General features: G+C 59.6%; 1 protein-coding gene across 2 annotated transcripts in view; it reads right to left on the bottom strand.

Moving 5' to 3' along the window:
* The window catches only part of PXDN (peroxidasin), a 66,937-nt gene extending 48,827 nt beyond the window's left edge, over window positions 1–18,110 (bottom strand). Inside the window, exon 1 of one of the 2 annotated variants that reach the window (XM_065947497.1) lies at window positions 17,793–18,110. In XM_065947497.1, the coding sequence (XP_065803569.1) occupies window positions 17,793–17,983 (191 nt within the window). In that variant the 5' untranslated portion in view covers window positions 17,984–18,110. The remainder of the gene's footprint in view (window positions 1–17,792) is intronic. The other variant, XM_065947498.1, reaches the window with a different exon arrangement.

The raw sequence follows: 18,110 nt of genomic DNA, 5'->3' as shown, positions 1-18,110 counted from the left end.
AAACGTGCAACCCAAGGTTCACGGGACACTAAAAGTGCCGGCCAGCCACGGGCGCGGGGTCTGGAGTGTGTGGTGCCGGCCCAGGAGACGAACCGTCCTGGGGCCTCACTGTCGGGACCTGTTCTCAGGCCTCATGCAAACGCGAATCCTAACTCCCCACCGCCTCACAGAGGAACAGAACACGTCTGCTGATTCACGCACGTCAGTCCTCTGGAAAAGCGCCCAAGCTTCTCCCACGGCTGTTTAAAAATGAAATGAGTATTTCTCCTGTTTTCCAGACCCAAACTGGCCGGCGCCGTCTACCAGAGACTCTCCCAGGGCCGAGTCGTCGCGTCCCAGGAAGCCCCCTGAGCATGGTGAAGCCAAGGATAGCGTGTGACGAGGGGAAGCACCCCCGCCCTCCGCCCCGCCCCCCTGGCACATGGCGCGCCGGAGCAGTGGCTGCAGGACCGTGAAATCCGGGCTGCCCAGCTCAGCGAGTCGGAGCAAACACGGCGGCCCGACGTCCTCCTGATTAGGGACAGCCCAGCGAGCAGAGCGCAAGGCCGGTTCCCAGAGCCGCGCCAGCTCCGCCCAGGCGTGGGAAGCGGGCTCCGCTGTGGCTGTGCCGGGGCCGACGGTCCTCCTGCCGTGAAAACAGGGGCGGGAGAGGCGTCTCCCCGCGGGAGGAACTCGCCGTGGCGCCCTGCAGGGTCTGGAGCTTCCCGCGCAGGCCCGTGGAAGCCCGAGTCTGCGGGACTGAAGACGGCGGGCGGGTGGTGGGGCTGGGTGCAGGTTTTGGGGCCTCCTGGGCTGCTGGCCGGGCTGTGTGGTTTCAGCCCCGAGGAGCCCCGTCCAGGGCTCATCCAGGCCTCGTGTGGGAGACAGGGGGTCTGTGAGCAGGTGTGCACACGGTGTCCACGGACTCGCCTCCAACAGCCCCAGGGCCCCCAACAACCAGGCTCAGGGTCCCCCGGTGTCCCAGTCGGGCAGCAGGCGGGGACACCGCCCAGGGAACGCACAGGCGTCCAGGTCTGAATCTCCGCCCTGCTCTCAGCCGGACCAAACCTTGACCTCTCTGGCCGGCGGTTTGCTCCTCACTGAGTTAGGGGACCACACTGCTCCCGTGAGTGTGGGGCCAGCAAAGCTGGAGACTGGCCGCTGACGTGATGGGGGCAGGGGGGACAGGCCACAGAAGGACGCCCGCAGACAGGGACAGGCCACGTCTGCCGCACGTGCGGGAGCCTGCATTTCACACTGAGAGGAGAAGGGCAGAGAAGGGAGCTCACCGGCCTGAAACCGTCACACAGCCCAGCCGGGCAGCCCAGGAGGGCCTCAGGCCTCATCCTCCACACTGACCGCGTGTCCCTGAGGCCCTCCTTCCTGGCCCAGCCTGCCAGCCCCCAGCAATGCAACCTGAAGCCATCAGAATGTGTGAGTGTGTGTGTGTGTGTGTGTGTGAGAGAGAGAGAGAGAGAGAGAGAGAGAGAGAGAGTGTGTGTGTAGAGAAACTGGGCCTGCCAGCCCCCAGCAATGCAACCTGAAGCCATCAGAGTGTGTGAGTGTGTGTGAGAGTGAGAGAGAGAGAGAGAGAGAGAGTGTGTGTGTGTGTGTGTGTGTGTGTGCACACTTGTTGTGGACTGAGGCCGGCGGGTCCACAATCTGCAGGCAGGCTGTGTGTGTGTGTGTGTGTGTGTGTGTGCGCACACTTGTTGTGGACTGAGGCCAGCGGGTCCACAATCTGCAGGCAGGCTGTGTGTGTGTGTGTGTGCATGTGTGCACACTTGTTGTGGACTGAGGCCGGCGGGTCCACAATCTGCAGGCAGGCTGGTGGGCTGGACGCGCAGGGAAGGGCCACTGTCTGCCCCAAGGCCCAGCTTGCTTCTCTTCCCCGAAGTCCTTCAGCTCCCGGGAGGAGGCCTCCCTGCACCATGGAGGGCACTCCAGGTCTCTCCAAGGTCCTGACGTACATATCCATCTCCTCTAAAAGCATTTTCACAGAAGCCTCTAGGGTAACACTTGACCCAGCATCTGGGAACTGTGTCCCAGGCAGGACACTAGCACAGCACAGGCACCCGGGCGTGAGACGCAGCCCGCTGGCTACGACAAGCGTGATCACTCACACACGTGAACGGGTGAGGCTGTTCCTACAGAGACAGCCAGACGCGCCTTTGGGTTCAGCAAAGTAAACGGATCCATCGCGTTATTCCACCGGGCGCTCACCCGACACTTGGCTGACCAGCAAGCGGACAGTCACGGGCCCCAGCAGGGACCAGGCCCGGGAAGGGGATTTCTGGTTCCACCACACAGGCTGACCTTCGCCTGCTGTTGCAGTTGACACCACGGAGCAAACGGACCAAACAGGGAATCAACAAATCCTGGCACCAAGCGGTTACCCTCCACCCAGAGCCTTCGGGAACACCTCACCAGGAGGGGTCCTGCACACACAGAACTCGGGTCTTCAGGAAAACAGGACTCGCAACCCCAGACAGTTATTGAATGACCACACACTTTAGGGAGCAAGGAGGTCATCTCATCAGCCAGGAAACAGCACAGGCCCACAGAAGAGCGGGGCTGAGGAAACCCAAGAGGACTCGGAAGGGCCGGGCCTGACGTGAGTCATCGGGAGGGTTCTGAGGGAGGGGCACGCAGAGGAACCGGCCTCTGGCGAGGCGGTCCCTCCTGGAACCTGTCTGCGGTCTCAGCCCGGGACCCTCCAGGCTCAGCCGGGGACCCTCCAGGCTCAGCCGGGGACCCTCCAGTCTCAGCCCGGGACCCTCCAGTCTCAGCCCGGGGACCTCCAGTTTCAGCCCGGGACCCTCCACTCTCAGCCCGGGGACCTCCACTCTCAGCCCAGGACCCTCCAGTCTCAGCCGGGGACCCTCCAGTCTCAGCCGGGGACCCTCCAGTCTCAGCCCGGGGACCTCCACTCTCAGCCCGGGACCCTCCAGTCTCAGCTGGGGACCCTCCAGTCTCAGGGGACCCTCCAGTCTCAGCCCGGGACCCTCCAGTCTCAGTCAGGGACCCTCCAGACTCAGGGGACCTCCAGTCTCAGCCCGGGACCCTCCAGTCTCAGTCAGGGACCCTCCAGTTTCAGGGGACCTTCCAGTCTCAGTCCGGGGACCTCCAGTCTCAGGGGACCCTCCAGTCTCAGTCAGGGACCCTCCAGTTTCAGCCCAGGGACCACGATGCCAGCCTGACCTGACCCGCCACACTGGCCTCTCCTTGGCAGGAATGCTGGCCTAGTCCTCCCAGTGCACTGATGTTCTGACTTCTCACTGTCTCACAGTCCTTCTCAGTGAAAAACCGAGAAGCTTTAATGCACCGCCAACTGTATACAAAGAACTGGGTTATCTCAGCACCAGGATCCTTAAAAGAACTAAGAAAATAATCACTCTGAAAAAAAAAAAAGAAAATAATCACTCTGATCATTTTCCGTTGGGTTTCCTTCTCTCCAGACCTAGTTGAGCAAGGCCACCAGCACAGAGCTCTGAAAAACTGCAGAAAATGAGGAGAGAGCTTCTCTGGGGCTGAGAAAAGTAATGAGGAAGTTGGACTTTAAAGTCAGTGCATCCGTGCTTAGGAGGAAAGAGAGCTGGGTCTAAGATGTCTTCCCTGGCTATCTCCTTTCTATAACCTTCTGCTGGGCTTCCAATCCCACCCCTGAGCCAGGGGGATGGGGGTGGGGGGGAGGACTGGGGACAGATCTGCGTTGAGATAGAGGAGCACTGACTGTAACACGGAGTGTGTCTCATGGCAGTGGGGTCCACTCAACTCAGCACCCCTGCCTGATGCTCACCAAGGACACCCTCCACCTACAAACACACGGGCAGATGGATGGATGGATGGATGGATGTAAGAGCAGATGACTAGACGGACGGACAGAAGAGCAGATGAATGGATGGATGGATGGATGACACAAGGACAGATGGATGGATGGAGGGGTAGATGAGTGCATGGCTGGTTAAGGAAGGATAGATGCATGAATGGATGGGTCGATGAAAGGGCAGATGGATGGATGAACGTGATGAATGTATGGACGGATGAAGGGCAGACGGATGAATGGATGGACAGATGGGGTGACACAGGCACTGACGTGAGAAAATGACACAACAAAATAACATGCACAAGAAAACAAACATTCAGGATTAACAATTGGCCACTTGATGCCACGCCAATACAAACATCCCACATGTCGGAATAAGTAACAATGGTGACTAACTGCATCCACTTTAACTGCTATTTTTAAAAGTTAAAGAGCTGCTCAGCTGGATTTTTAGAAATAACGTCCACTGCAGGAAGTGACAAGTCTGATCCGGGCTCTTGCCTAAAGGAAGCTGCAACCAGGAAGAGAAGCATAAATTCACAAGCGTTGCAGATAAGGCAGCCCAAGTCCCTGGGGGGAAGGCTCACTCTCCTGCATCAGTCCTGTCTCTTTCTGCATAGAGACAGCTCCCACCCAAGGACTGTGCTGGCCTCCCTTTATCCCAAGAAAAGGGAAAACAGCAATCCAAACAGTGCAGAGGCAAAATCTTCCCATCTCTACCAACCCCAGGCTTTCACTTGTTTAGAGTAACTCTGAATTTTCATTCATGTCCTCACTTCTCAACAAATACATCAGAGCTATGCAGAAAAGTCATTTTCCGCAAAATGGAAAAAGGAAAGTGGGGAAGCACAGGAACTCACAATCATAGAAGGCCTCCTGGTCCCGGGACTGGGAGAGGGACCTCCGGCTGCTGCCTCACAAGGAGGCTGAAGGTGCTTCTTAAACATTGAGTTTGGCCCCTTAAAGAAAGCTGCCTGTGTAAAACGCACAGAAAACTAGCCTACCAGTATCTCCTGTCTGCATCACACGTGTCTGCTCCAATTAAAGGCAGGGCCCACGATAACTGGCCAGCCCTGCCCAAGCCCCAGCATTCCAACTTCCTCTCCAGAACTCCTCAGGTACAGTCACCTTCCCATCTGCAGGGAAATGAACCCAGATGTGACGAGAACAATGGCTCTCCTGGCAGAGCATCGACCATGCAGGCTATGTCGAGAGATGCACGTGCATCCCCTTCTCCACGCCCAGGACGTCCGTGCAGGTGGGGACCTGCCTTCCGAAGACTGCAGAGCGGAACGCTAGAAGGGCCTGCAGGGTCCGGCCACGCCCATAGGTCACGCCCTGAGGGTCACATCTCCGCGGGCCACGTCCACAGGCCGCGCGACCACACACCACGCCCCCAAGACCACGCCCCAGGTCGCACCACCCCTCCCTGCCCCGTGCAGGCCACGCCCCGCAGACCATGTGCCCACAGGCCACGCCCCAGGCCGCACTCCCCTCCCCCGTGCAGGCCACGCCCCCACGGGCCACGCCCCACAGACCACACGCCACGCCCCCAGCCACGCCCCCGCAGGTCACGCCCCAGGCCACATCCTGCAAGGCCACCAGGCTAGCCCAGCTGTCCCTGCCCGCCCCCCGTGGGTTCGTCCCCCCAAACTCGGCCTCCGTCATTAAAACCATGGCTCTTCTAGCCCCCTCTCCCTGCCCAGGATACCAAACCAAAGGCAGCCGTGTCCACTTCCACGCTCGGCACCTGCCTGGCCTGCAGTACCTCCACCCCTAAGGGTTCTCCTGGCATGTCTCAGAGCAAAATCAAATTTAGCGACTCTGAACCTGATGGAACTCAATGGCAAGATACTTTCTCCCCTGAGAGGGTCAGGCAGAGACGGCAGGAGTCCTGCTGTACTGGCTGCTCCTAACCAACCACATAAGCCATGACACCATGACCCCCGGGAGGGCCTGGAGGTGCGAGGGGGCTTTTCCAGGCGGGCAGCATGTCCCCGGGCCTTGAGGTCACAGTGCCTCCAACTGGGGCACAAAGGACCGCGTGTGCCCGTCGTCCCAGACTCCTGCCTTGAGAAGGTCCCCACTTGCTGAAGTCCACCTGCGCGCCCACTGGTCCTCATGGTATGTCTGTCGTCAGGGAGCTCAGAGGTGAGACATGTGAGCTGGTGTCCTTTCCAGGGTCTGTTTGGTGCCGCGTCGCTTGCATTTTTGAGCCCTTTGTTGGTGACTCTGCTGTTTATTTATTTTTATTAGTTGGAGGCTAATTGCTTCACAATATTTCAGTGGGTTTTGTCATACATTGATATGAATCAGCCATAGAGTTACATGTATTCCCCATCCCGATCCCCCCTCCCACCTCCCTCTCCACCTGATGACGCAAGCTTCCCTAACCCAGAGGACTCTGCTGTTTAAAACCTCCCCTGTCGTATTGCTGAAGGGCATCTGGTCACGGAGAAACACCATGTGGGGGATGAGCCTCCTCCAGGCACAAGCCCTGAGCCCCATCCCTGCTGATGAGTCAACAACAGACGGCGAACAGGCATCTGTAAAAGGAAGCTCACAAAACCACGGATCGAGTGGCGACTACGCTGTGAGCAGGGCCTGGCTGGACCCTGATGCTGCGTCTGCCGGAGCAAGGTTTCCTGGGAGCAAATTCTCACAACTCCAAGAAGGACGAGAGTCAACCTTAAACTCTCCCAGCTCCTCCTTCCGCACGTCTCAGGGCCCTGAGGTGACCAACGGCCAAGCAGGAATGCCCAACCTGGGGCCAGAGACCTCACACCCCGCAGAAGGTGGGCCACAGCCAGGGGCAGCCGAGACCCACCCTGAGGCAGGGAGCCCAGGGAAGGGTGCTGAGACCAAAGCCTCCGCAGAGAGGACCAGGGACGGTCGTCAAGGCAGGGCTACGAGCGAGGAGACACACGTGCACACACTGCATCTCCAAGGTCAGCGTGAGAGGCACCCTGGAGACCACGCTCCCCGCCAGGTGCCACAGGAGCCTCCTCCCCCCACAGACACGTGCTCGGCCCGACGTAAGCTCGTTGGTTCAGTGGGAGATGAGCCGTGGTGCAAACAAGAGACACGTGTCCTCGCAGAAACATGGACTGTGTCCAGGGAGGAGCTGGAGCAGGAGAAGCCCCCGACTCGCAGACCTGTCCCTGACGCAGACCAAGCAGGTTACACACGTGCCCCAAAGGCAGCAGGGAGATAACCCACGAGGCCTGCAGATTACGCACGTGCCTGGAAGTCATCAGATTACACACGTGCCCAGAAGTCAGCAGATTACACATGTGCTCCAAAGTAATCAGATTACACACGTGCCCCAGAGTCATCAGATTACACACGTGTCCCAAAGTCAGATTACGCACATGCCCTGAAGTCAGCAGATTACACACGTGCCCACAAGTCAGCAGATTATACACATGCCCCGTAGTCAGCAGATTACGCACGTGCCCCGAAGTCAGCAGATTACACACATGCCCCGAAGTCGTCAGGTTACACGCGTGCCCCAAAGTCGTCAGGTTACACGCGTGCCCCAAAGTCGTCAGGTTACACGTGTGCCCCGAAGTCGTCAGGTTACACGCGTGCCCCGAAGTCATCAGGTTACACGTGTGCCCCGAAGTCGTCAGGTTACATGTGTTCCCCGAAGTCATCAGGTTACATGCGTGCTCCGAAGTCAGATTACACACGTGCCCCGAAGTCAGCAGATTACACACGTGCCCCAAAATCATCAGATTACACACATGCTCCAAAGTCAGATTACACACGTGCCCCGAAGGCAGCAGGGCGATAACACACGAGGCCTGCAGATTACGCACGTGCCCCGAAGTCAGCAGATTACACGTGTGCCCGGAAGTCATCAGATTACACATGTGCCTGAAGTCATCAGATTACACACGTACCCCGAAGTCATCAGATTACGCACGTGCCCGGAAGTCAGCAGATTACACATGTGCCCGGAAGTCATCAGATTACACATGTGCCTGAAGTCATCAGATTACACACGTACCCCGAAGTCATCAGATTACGCACGTGCCCGGAAGTCAGCAGATTACACACGTGCCCCAAAGTCAGATGATTACACATGTGCCTGAAGTCATCAGATTACACATGTACCCCGAAGTCATCAGATTACGCACGTGTCTGGAAGTCAGCAGATTACACACGTGCCCAGAAGTCATCAGATTACGCACGTGCCCGGAAGTCAGCAGATTACACACATGCCCAGAAGTCAGATGATTACACATGTGCCTGAAGTCATCAGATTACACACGTGCCCAGAAGTCAGCGGGGGGATAACCCACGAGGCGCAGAGACCTTCTGAGGCAGGAGTGCAGCAGCAGAAGAGTGAAAACAAAGAAATGACCCGCAGAAGGAGTTTGATTCAATAAAGTTGGCAATTCCAAAAAATAAATACTGCGTGGCGATTAACAAGGACAGTGTAGACCTCTAATTGCTGCGGACACAGGGCCACCACGTGCAGTGGGCGTGGTGAGCGGGACACAGATCCCCATCTGATGTCGGCAAAGAGAAGAGCAGGCAGGTGAGCAGACGCAGAGGCTGATACACAGAAGGAGAGACGGGCAGTGTGGAGACAGAGAGACAGGTCCATAGATGCACAGACGACAGATGATTCACAGAACACAGCTGGCGGACGGACGCACAGACACCCCCGTGACTTCCTGTCTGTGTACACTCACACGACTGCTTATGTATCTGAAGGGAGCCCAACGGGCTAATGCGTCCCTCCAATAATAGAAATGTGAGTCACTTATTTTGGTGTTTCTGTCTGTATGTTCACATTTTTCTACTATGAACATGTACAGCTTACATAAAAATATTTAAAAGCACCTAGGAAAAGTAAACAGGATGGGTGAGGGCAGCTTTCACAACTACTGTTGTCGCCTCCTGGGGAGACAAGGTACCCCCAACGTGGCTGGTAACCACTGTGCCTCCGGCCAACCTCCACCCGCAGGGACTGTAGCTGCGGGGCCTGAGAAGGTGGCCAGCAAGCTTACAAGGACCCCGACCGCTCACACACGGCTGTGGAGGAGATGGGGGGCCTCTGGGCAGAGGGCAGGGCGCACCATGGGCACCGTCAGATTGGCGCCTGGTGGTGGGAGATGCCGCTGACATCCTGGGCAAGAACCTCAGAAACGCGGCTGACTCCTGGAGCCCAGACGTGGAGGGTCCAGCCTGCGCTTGGGGTAGCCCCCGTGTGCACCCATCAGCCCTCACCGCCTCTCCCATTGCTCCTGGAACTGCTCAGGACCCACACCAACCCACTGCCTCATCCTGGGAGGAAGCCCTGGGTTGAACACTTGGCTTTCAACCCAGCCATGATCTACGGGTCACAGCGCTGAGGCTGCTCACCACCTGCCACGATCATTACAGTGGGCATCTCAGAGATGGACAAAACCCCTGTCAGAAGAAGGAGATGCGCGATTTTAACCAGCTGATGCGAAGATCTGACTCACTGGAAAAGACCCTGATGCTGGCAAAGTTTGAGAGCACGAGGAGAAGGGGATGACAGAGGATGAGATGGCTGGATGGCATCATCGACTGAGTGGATACAAATTTAAGCAAACTCTGGAAGGTGGTGAAGGACAGGGAAGCCTGGCATGCTGTAACCTGTGGGGTCGCAAAGAGTCGGGCAGGACTGAAGAGCTGAACAACCACCACTTCTATTAACCCGTGATGGTGTCCATTACAGCCCACAGCGGGGTCTAAGCCAAGGGGGACAGAGCAGGAAGCATCAGACGACCGAGGTCACGAATGGCAGCCTCTCTGGTCCCCAATGGGGAGCCAGGGGTCCCCCATGAGGCACGGTGCCGAGAGGAGAAACCGCCGTCCAGCCTGGGCTCGAGGGAAGCGGGAGATGCCCCAAGCTGGGTCCCGTCCCGGGCACAGAGGGCCTGAGCAGCAGCCCCAGAGCTCATGCACCAGGTGCGGAGGGCACCCAACGCCCGCTGGGCAACACGGGGCCCCGTGATGAGCGCCAAAGGCACTCGCTGCCCTGGCCCCTCACCATCATCGCCCGCTTCCCCCCCCCCCCCCGCTTCCCCCCCTGGTCCCCCGCTCAGCCTAGAGAGATTCGGGGAGGACGGTAGCTGGTGGAGCGCTGCTACCTTAAAGGGCCAGACAGGAAAGGTACTTTTGAGTCACAACTATGCAAGTCTGCCTTTCTAGCTAGATGGGGGGATGGATACCCCAAGCCGCTGTCCACGGGCGGGGTCTGCAGACCCTGGGCTGGAGCTGAGTCCCCAGTGACAGAGGCCACGTGAGGGAGGCAGGAGCTGCATTGCTTTAATCCCCCGAGATCCTGCGCCCGCTCATTGCCGCCAGGCTGGAGGCCCCGCCCAGCACGACAGCACCCACAGGGAGATAGGGACAGCCAGGTTGAGCGTATAAACTCTAGACTCAGGCCTGTGAATGCATTATCTGATTACTTTAATGAAGGTTTTTACAAAATTACAAAAAACAATGGGGAGTTCTGAAAAAGGTGGGTGAACAGGGCCCAGACTTAATGTCTGAAACAGCCAAAAAGCTGACAGAATACATGAAACAACTACTTTCAAGATACCGTATGTCGGTGGGCAATGGAAGGGTCCCGACGGAGTGAACACAGGAGGTGAGCCCAGAACTGCCCCATGTTGCTGCCCAAGAGAGCAGGTGCGCGTGTCTGGGGAGAAGCTGGACGCCAGGACGCTGAGCTCCAGGGACGGATACCAGGAGCCCTGGGCTTCGAGCGTGCAGACGATAAAACCAGAGCAGAGGGCGGCGAAACAGAGAAGAGAAAATCCAAAGAGAAAAACCGGTGAGTCCAAAAGCGGGGTTCTGGCAAAGATCAATGAAACTGAAAAACCTCTAGGCAGGTTGATCAGGAAAAAAACGCACTTCTGACTTTGGGAACGAGAGACGTGACCCCTACAGACCCTCGGTGTTGAGAGGATAACGAGGGCCAGCTTTCCCGTGTGACGTGGCCAAGCCCCCCGCTCCCCAGGCTCACCGGGGAAGGGACAGCCCTGACAGGGCTGTGATTACTGAAGAATCTGAAGTCACGGTTTAAAACCCTCCCCCAAAGCCACGGCGAGCGCAGCCGGGGGCTTCCCGGGGAAGCAAGACCAGACGTTTAAGCGCCGCTAAGCCGTGTCCACCCGCCCGAGCTCTCCCCAGAGCCGGACGGGAGGCCGCGCCCCGCACTCCCTCTGCGATAAGCAGACCAGACAAAGACATTCCAGGAAAGGAAAACAAAGCCCGAGTCCCCGGTGAACAGACGCGGGCATGTCCAGTGAGGCAGAACGCGGGGGGCCAGCTGCCAGGGGCCGCGGGGGGCCAGCTGCCAGGAGGCGCGGGGGACACGGAGGCTCATCATCCCGACCGTGGCGATGGCTGCACGGCGCCGGCACGCGTGCTCACCGGGTGCAGACCCCCGCAGGAGCGGCAGCTTTCCTGCCGGCTGGATCTCCAGGAGGCTTTTCACTTCCCCAGTGAAAACTCACCCAGACCGAGGTCAGAAAGGGGGCCATCGTCACCGGCTGAGCTTCCACCGCCGGCCCGACCAGTGAGCCAGAGGACTGCCCGTGCGCCTCCAGGCTCCGCGGGCTGGGGGTCAGCAGCCAGGTCCCACACCCCCCAACCTGGTCCTGGCTCCCCCACGGCTGCGCATCCAGACGCCACCCCTCTCCTTACGGAGCTGGTCACCCAGCGGCCACCGGCTCGGACAAGCCCCCCTCGGCACAGGCGTCTGAAGGACACCGGGCAAGGGCAAGGAGAGCCTGGGGACACAGTGTCCACCCAGGATCTTTGGGGAAACTTCTTCCGGTCGGCGTCTCCTCCTCCCTACCCCTGCGGGAGCTGAGAAGCAAGGGGAAAAGGCAACAGTGTCTGGAATAAAGGAACTAATCAAATCTGCGGGGTTAACTGACCCTGTGTCCGAGCCAGGAAGGGGAGCCGAGAATTAAGTCCTGAACAAACTGACACATTCTTACCTAAACTTTTTGCCGGTTTTGATTCAGTCACATGAGTAACTGTTCGACTGAGCGATCTCGGGGTTTCCCTGTGTTGTGTGCGGACTGGTGGCATCTGACCAAGAGACGGACAAGTGTGATCTCTGTCTTTCAAAATTAACTCCAAATAAAGAAAATATTAAATTAAATCAAATTAAATACTAAAAGGCAGAGACACCACTTTGCCAACAAAGGTTCGTCGAGTCAGAGCCATGGTTTTTCCAGTAGTCGTGTATGGATGTGAGAGTTGGATCATAAAGAAAGCTGAGTGCTGAAGAACTGTTTTCCAACTGTGGTGTTGGAGAAGACTCTTCAGAGTCCCTTGAACAGCAAAGAGATCAAACCAATCAATCCTAAAGCAAATCAACCCTGAATATTCATTGGAGGGACTAATGCTGAAGCTGAAGCTCCAATACTTTGGCCACCTGATGTGAACTGACTCCTATGAAAAGTTCTTGGGTGCTGGGAAAGATTGAGGGCAAGAGGAGAAGGGGGCAACAGAGGATGAGATGGCTGGATGGCATCACCGACTCGATGGACATAAGTTTGGGTGAGCTCCAGGATTGGTGATGGACAGGGAGGCCTGGCGTGCTGCAGTCCATGGGGCCACAAAGAGTCGGACATGACTGAGCGACTGAACAACAACAGAAGAAAACATGAAGCTCTGGACTTTCGAGTTTAGAAAGGTCGTAAGTTAGCGACGATGCTGTTTTAAACACAAAAGCATTCTCTCCCCACTGACAGGCGACACACATATGCTGTTACCAGTGCAAGTCCAAGGCGGGTCCCAGGGAGCAGTCAGCCCGCAGAGACACAGTGACACATGGGAAGCCCAGCGTGGCTGCTCAAGCATCAAATTCAGTCATGTCCCATTGCTCTTAGATGGAATTCACCCCAAACTGCATTTATAAACAAATTGCATTTTCTTGTGTCCTCGGAAATATATGAAACTGTCACGATGAAAATACTCTTTAAACCTGGACGAGACCTCACAGGCCGGCGCCTCCCCAGGAGCACACGGGGAGGGAGCAGGGGGGACCAGGCCCGATTCGAGCTGGGGGCGACCCGCTAGCTCTGCCCCCAGGCCTTCACCACGGCGTCCACCGCAGTGTCTTCCTGTGAACAGTGCCCGGAAGAGCCCGCCTGGCCAGTGGGAATTAGCACATGGGCGAGGGCCTTCCAACTTTCACCCAGTTTTTCAACCTGATGAGAAGCAGCTCCGGAGACGGGGATCCTGTGTTTGTTCTGCTGACACTTGAACTTGTCACCTGGAATGTGTGGGCAGAGGCTCTGTGCGGCCGGCCGTCTCTTCAACAAGAGGCCCGCGTTCCCCAGGCAGGGAGCCCCCCTCCCCTAGCCCTGGCATTGCCAGGCAGAGCAGAGCCTTCCTGGGCCCCGCCTGCCACCGTGGGGGTCCAGGGGCACACACGCATGTGTTGGCACGGTCCCCAGGCCCCTGTTTGTGAGCAAGGCTCGTCCCCTGCACTGAGGCCATCGGAGTCGCCAGGCAGAGAGGCTGAGTCATGGGACGGAGTGGGGGGCCCAGGAGCGCAGGGGGCGGAAGGAGCCGTGAGTCCTGGCGTCTTGAACCTGGACGAGGCCAGAGCTGCCTCTGCGCCAGGGTCAGCAGCCTGAGCAATGCTGTCTTTTTACAATTATTTCCTGACTCATTAACGGCACGAAGGAGGGGTCTTCCTCCTACAGCCAGCCTGCTGCAGCTTCCCAAGGTGCATCTGCCCAAGTCAAGTTGTGTCCCAACTTAGCAGGGGCCCAGGTCCTGCTCCCAACCGGCGGTGTCTCCAGCCCCCTGGAAGCTTCCTCGGTGCCCGAGCTCTCCTGTCTGCCCACAGCGGGCTGGACGTCCGCGGAGCCGAGGGCTCCGGATACCGCAGGGCTGTTAGTGGTGGGAGGAGGTACTTGGTCCGCCACCATTTTGGAAAAATAAACCACCAGCATGCACGTACTTAAAACATGTTCCTACCGTGCTTTTGAAACGCATTTGAACTGCATTAATGAAAGCTTTTGACTTCCTCCCAGCAGGCCGTTTAAAGCAGAAATCCGTTTCAGGTGAGCCTCCAGCTACAGTCAAGGTCCCGGCTGGCACGGGTGTCGTGCAGGAACCGCGGCCCCAGTCACGGCTGCTCACATCTGCTAACCGGGCCCATCACCCACCCCCCGGGGAGGAGAGGCCAGGCCAGCCCAGCCCAGTGCCAAGTGCATCCCCAGGTCAGCAGAGAGAGAGGGAACTCCCCGAGCCCTAGGAAGACAGGGCAGGTGAGCAGTTCCCTGCTGGAGGCCCCCAGCCCCTCCTGACCTGACGGGACCCCCAGGGGACCACCCCTTCCTCCCTCCCGCCTGCCACCTGTTGGCAGAGACCTCAGCGCCCTGCACAGGGGAGCTCGTGAGAAGCTGGGTTCTCCCATCAGCCAGGTCCAGTGCAGGGCCAACAGGAAGGCAGGGGCCCCACCCACGCCGGGGGCTGCACCAGGACCTTCTCCGAGTGTGGAGAAGGCGCAGACCATGGCTACCCCCGGCTCAGGCCAGCAGAGGTGATGGCATCCAGGGCCGGCCCCTGCCGTCCGCCTGGCCAGGCACACCTGAGCGCTCACCCTCATCACAGGCCCACGGGGCCTCCCTCCCTGGTGCCCCCATGGACCAAGGATCCCACAAGGTGGGGGCTGGAACGCAGCTCGGGCCCGGACACAGAGGCCGTCAGAAGCTGTTTGGCCAGCGGCCTGACCCCAGGGAAGCGCTCTCGCCAGCCCCCTGCCTGCTGTGGGTCGGGCCGCACTCCCCCGGGCCGCCCAGCCCACGTCCACAGGCCCCCTCCAACACCAGGGCTTCCTGTCATGTGGACGGTGGCTTTGGAGCGGCCTGGATTGAGGGATGGGGGTGATTCCCACGACCTCACAGACAAGGCGACAAGGAAAGATCAGAATGGGGGTGAGGGGCAGAGGGTGACTCGTGAGGCAGCAGGTATAGAAGGAGACGCCCAAAGGCCCAGGCGGAGGGGAGGACAAAGCGGGCAGAGTGAGGATGCCCCCGCGCATGTTTTATCACCAGCTGTTTAATCCTCACCATGATGAACTTCTGCCGGGCTGAGCAGAGTGAAATACTCAGAAGTTAAACACTTAACTCTGCAACAGTTGAGCTGAGCACACGACACCCCATGCTGAAGGGCTCCGAAATGCTGCAGCGCCAGATCGCAGGGACCCCAGCCGGCAGAGTGGCCAGGACCCCGCTTCTACGGTTCCAGGTCAAACTAGAATCACATGCCTTGGACCAAGGCCTGCTCTCAGACCAGGATTTCTAAGACCCGACCACGAAGCAGATTGATCCTCTCCCAGGCCCCACGTGAGCGCACCCCCGAGACACCACGATGGGGGACAAGTCTGATGTTCTTAGTGATTCCCATTCACTTTCTGGGGGGCCGAGGTGAGCGGGGAGAGGGAGAGTCCTGAAAGCAAAGGGATAAGTGATGCCTGGACCGGCCAATGGACTCCGGGGCCAAAGTCTCCCCTTACCCTCACATTCTTTCAGTTCCTGATTGCTCCTAGATCATACTTTGGATGCAGAAGAACAGCAGCTGCAGGCGGGCAGAGCTCTGGGAGAGGAGCTCAGAGTGAACATGGACCACCTCTGCACTCGCAGAGCCGGGGACCACGTCCCAACGAGCAGCCCCCAAGAAGGCTCCAGACTGGACCCCAGACCCCAGAGCAACACCCCTCCCCAGCGGGCCTTCCCGCCGGGGACCGGCTCCCCCATGAGGCCCCACCCACCACCACTGTCTCCCTCTGGACTCCCAGTCCCGGACCCCCAGCAGAACCCCTCACGGAGGACTCAGTTCTACCCGTCCCGGGTCTACACTGGCACCGACGGGAGCCTCCTCCCCAGGTGCCAGTGTCTACACAGCTGTAAGACAGGTGTGTGTTCACACCACAATTCTCCAGGCCAAATACTGGAGTGCGTAGCCTTTCCCTTCTCCAGGGGATCTTCCCCACACAGAGATAAAACCCAGGTCTCCCACATTGCAGGCGGATTCTTTACCAGCTGAGCTACAAGGGAAGCCCAAGAACACTGGAGTGGGTAGCCTTTCCCTTCTCCAGGGGGTCTTTCCAACCCAGGGATAAAACCTGGGTCTCCCACATTGTGGATAAATTCTTTACCAGCTGAGCTGCAAGGGAAGCCCAATTTAGGATCTCCTGGTGGCTGAGACAGTAAAGCATCTGCCTGTAATGCAGGAGACCAGGATTCAATCCCCGGGAAAGGAAGCTGGAAAGAATTGACAACCCACTCCAGTACTCTTGCCTGGAAAACTGCATGGACGGAGGAGCCTGGTGGGCTACGGTCCACGGGGTGGCAGAGAGTCGGACACGACTGAGTGACTTCACTTTCACACCAGCCACAACCCTCGTGGCTCTCAAGGACCTGGTAAACTCGGCACCCCCGCCTCCTCACAGAACCCATGGGACGACGTGAGGTCGTTTCTCAGCATCTCTGAGAGCATACGGAAAAAAGCATTTCTGGAATTCTCGCCAGGGTCACCCATTATGTTGCCCGCCCTGCCCACCCTCAGCTGTTTTATGAAACTCCGGGAGGTTCTGTGGAGAATTTCACGGCCTGCAGGAGGCTGGTGAGCCCATTTTGGCTCTACCATAGTCATATTTTAAAATACTGTCCTTTTTAAAAAGCAATTAAGACGTGACGGCAAAGCACAGTACATGCATTTGATTCTGGCGACACGTGAAAAACGGCTTCAGGGTCCGCGTTTTCCCCACTGACTCACCGAAGAGTTAAATCACGGCCTCCAGCAACCCCTCAGTCGGACTGTGGCGACGCCTGCTGTGTGCCGGCCCGGTCCTCGGAGGGCGGCCGGGGGAGCAGCCGGGGAAAGGGCTTCCAGGCCGGGGGTGAGTCCTACCGCGGACCCCGAGGAAGGGCCGGCAGGCGGGCGACCACGAGGAGAGTCCGCCTACTTGGTTTTAAAAGAACATTGACCGCCCACTTCCTGAATAGTTCACCCCAAACTTTACAACTTTTGCAGGCGCTCCGGCAGTGCCAGAAGCACTCGGGCTCAGAGAAGAGTGGAAACTATTTTTGGCATCCACAAGGGCGGCTGTGGGCCGCCGAGCGCAGTCGGCGCCTGGATCGCGGACTGCCTTTTCCGAGTTTGAAACTTTCTAATCAGGGGTGCATCCGAACAGGCCTCCGGCGACTCAGCGGCATCGCGGGCGGAATCCCCAGGGGAGCGCTGGGGTGGGCGCGCGATGCGCGGTGCCAACTGGAGCGCCGGGTCCCCAAGGCCCGGCCGCGGCGCAGCAGCTGCAGACGAGGGCGGGGACGGGCCCCGAGCGCACACCCGCCTGGAACCCGGCTCCGCCCGCGCCTTCCCGCACTCGGAGCGCGGCCCCTCCCGGAACGCGGCGCAGGGGAGCCCGAGAGAGCCGTGCGTCCACCCGGGCCCGGGCCGGAGGCTCTCCGCGCCCCGCCGGACGCGGGTCAGAGAGGGGGCGCCAGGAGGGACCCCCGGAGCCCGGACGGGGCTACGGCGCCCTGGGCAGGAGAGGGAAGCGCCGAGTCGGAGGAGAGGGGGAGGGTAGGAACGCGGGAGAGGGGGGCGCCGGGCTCTGGGAGGAAGGGGCCCGAGCGGGGCGGGGGAGGAGCGGGCGAGCAGCAGGGCCGGCGGGGCGGGGAGCTTTCCCCGGCGGCCCCGACGACTCCCCCGGCCCGCGGGGACTCCGAGTTCCAAACAAAGGCGGCTCCGGAGGCGGCGCGCGCTGCGCTCAGGTCCGCCCCCCGTCCGGCCACGGAGGACAAAGGCCCCGCCGCACGATCCCCGGCCGCCGGCGCGCCCAGATTCCCGGAGCCCTGCCCCCGGCGCCCCGCTCCCGGCCGCACGACCTGGTCCCCGGCCGCCCGGCGCGCCCAGGTTCCCGGGGCCCTGCCCCCGGCGCCCCGCGCCCCGCCGCACTCACAGGATAGAGGTCTGCGGCGCCACGGCGGGCACGGCCTCCAGCAGCAGATGCATGCAGCGCACCGTGGTGCGGAAGCAGAGGCAGCGGCTCGGACACCCGTTGGCCGGCCTGGGGGCGACCTCGGCCAGCGCCCCCCAGCACCAGCACAGCACGAGCGCCAGCAGGCAGGGGCGCGCGGCGCGCACGGCCATGGCCCACGGCGCGCGGGGCGCTCGGGCGCGCGGACCGACAGCGAAGGGCCCGGCGCGTCCACCGCCGGCTCCGGACTGCGCCCGCCCGCCGCCCAGGCGCGGCCCACGTCCCAGCTGTGCGCCGGGG

Source organism: Muntiacus reevesi, chromosome 10 (genome assembly GCF_963930625.1).
Source record: "Muntiacus reevesi chromosome 10, mMunRee1.1, whole genome shotgun sequence".
NCBI classification, from domain to species: domain Eukaryota; kingdom Metazoa; phylum Chordata; class Mammalia; order Artiodactyla; family Cervidae; genus Muntiacus; species Muntiacus reevesi.
Note: the sequence above shows the minus strand (reverse complement) of the source record. Positions and strands in the feature narration are given on the sequence as shown.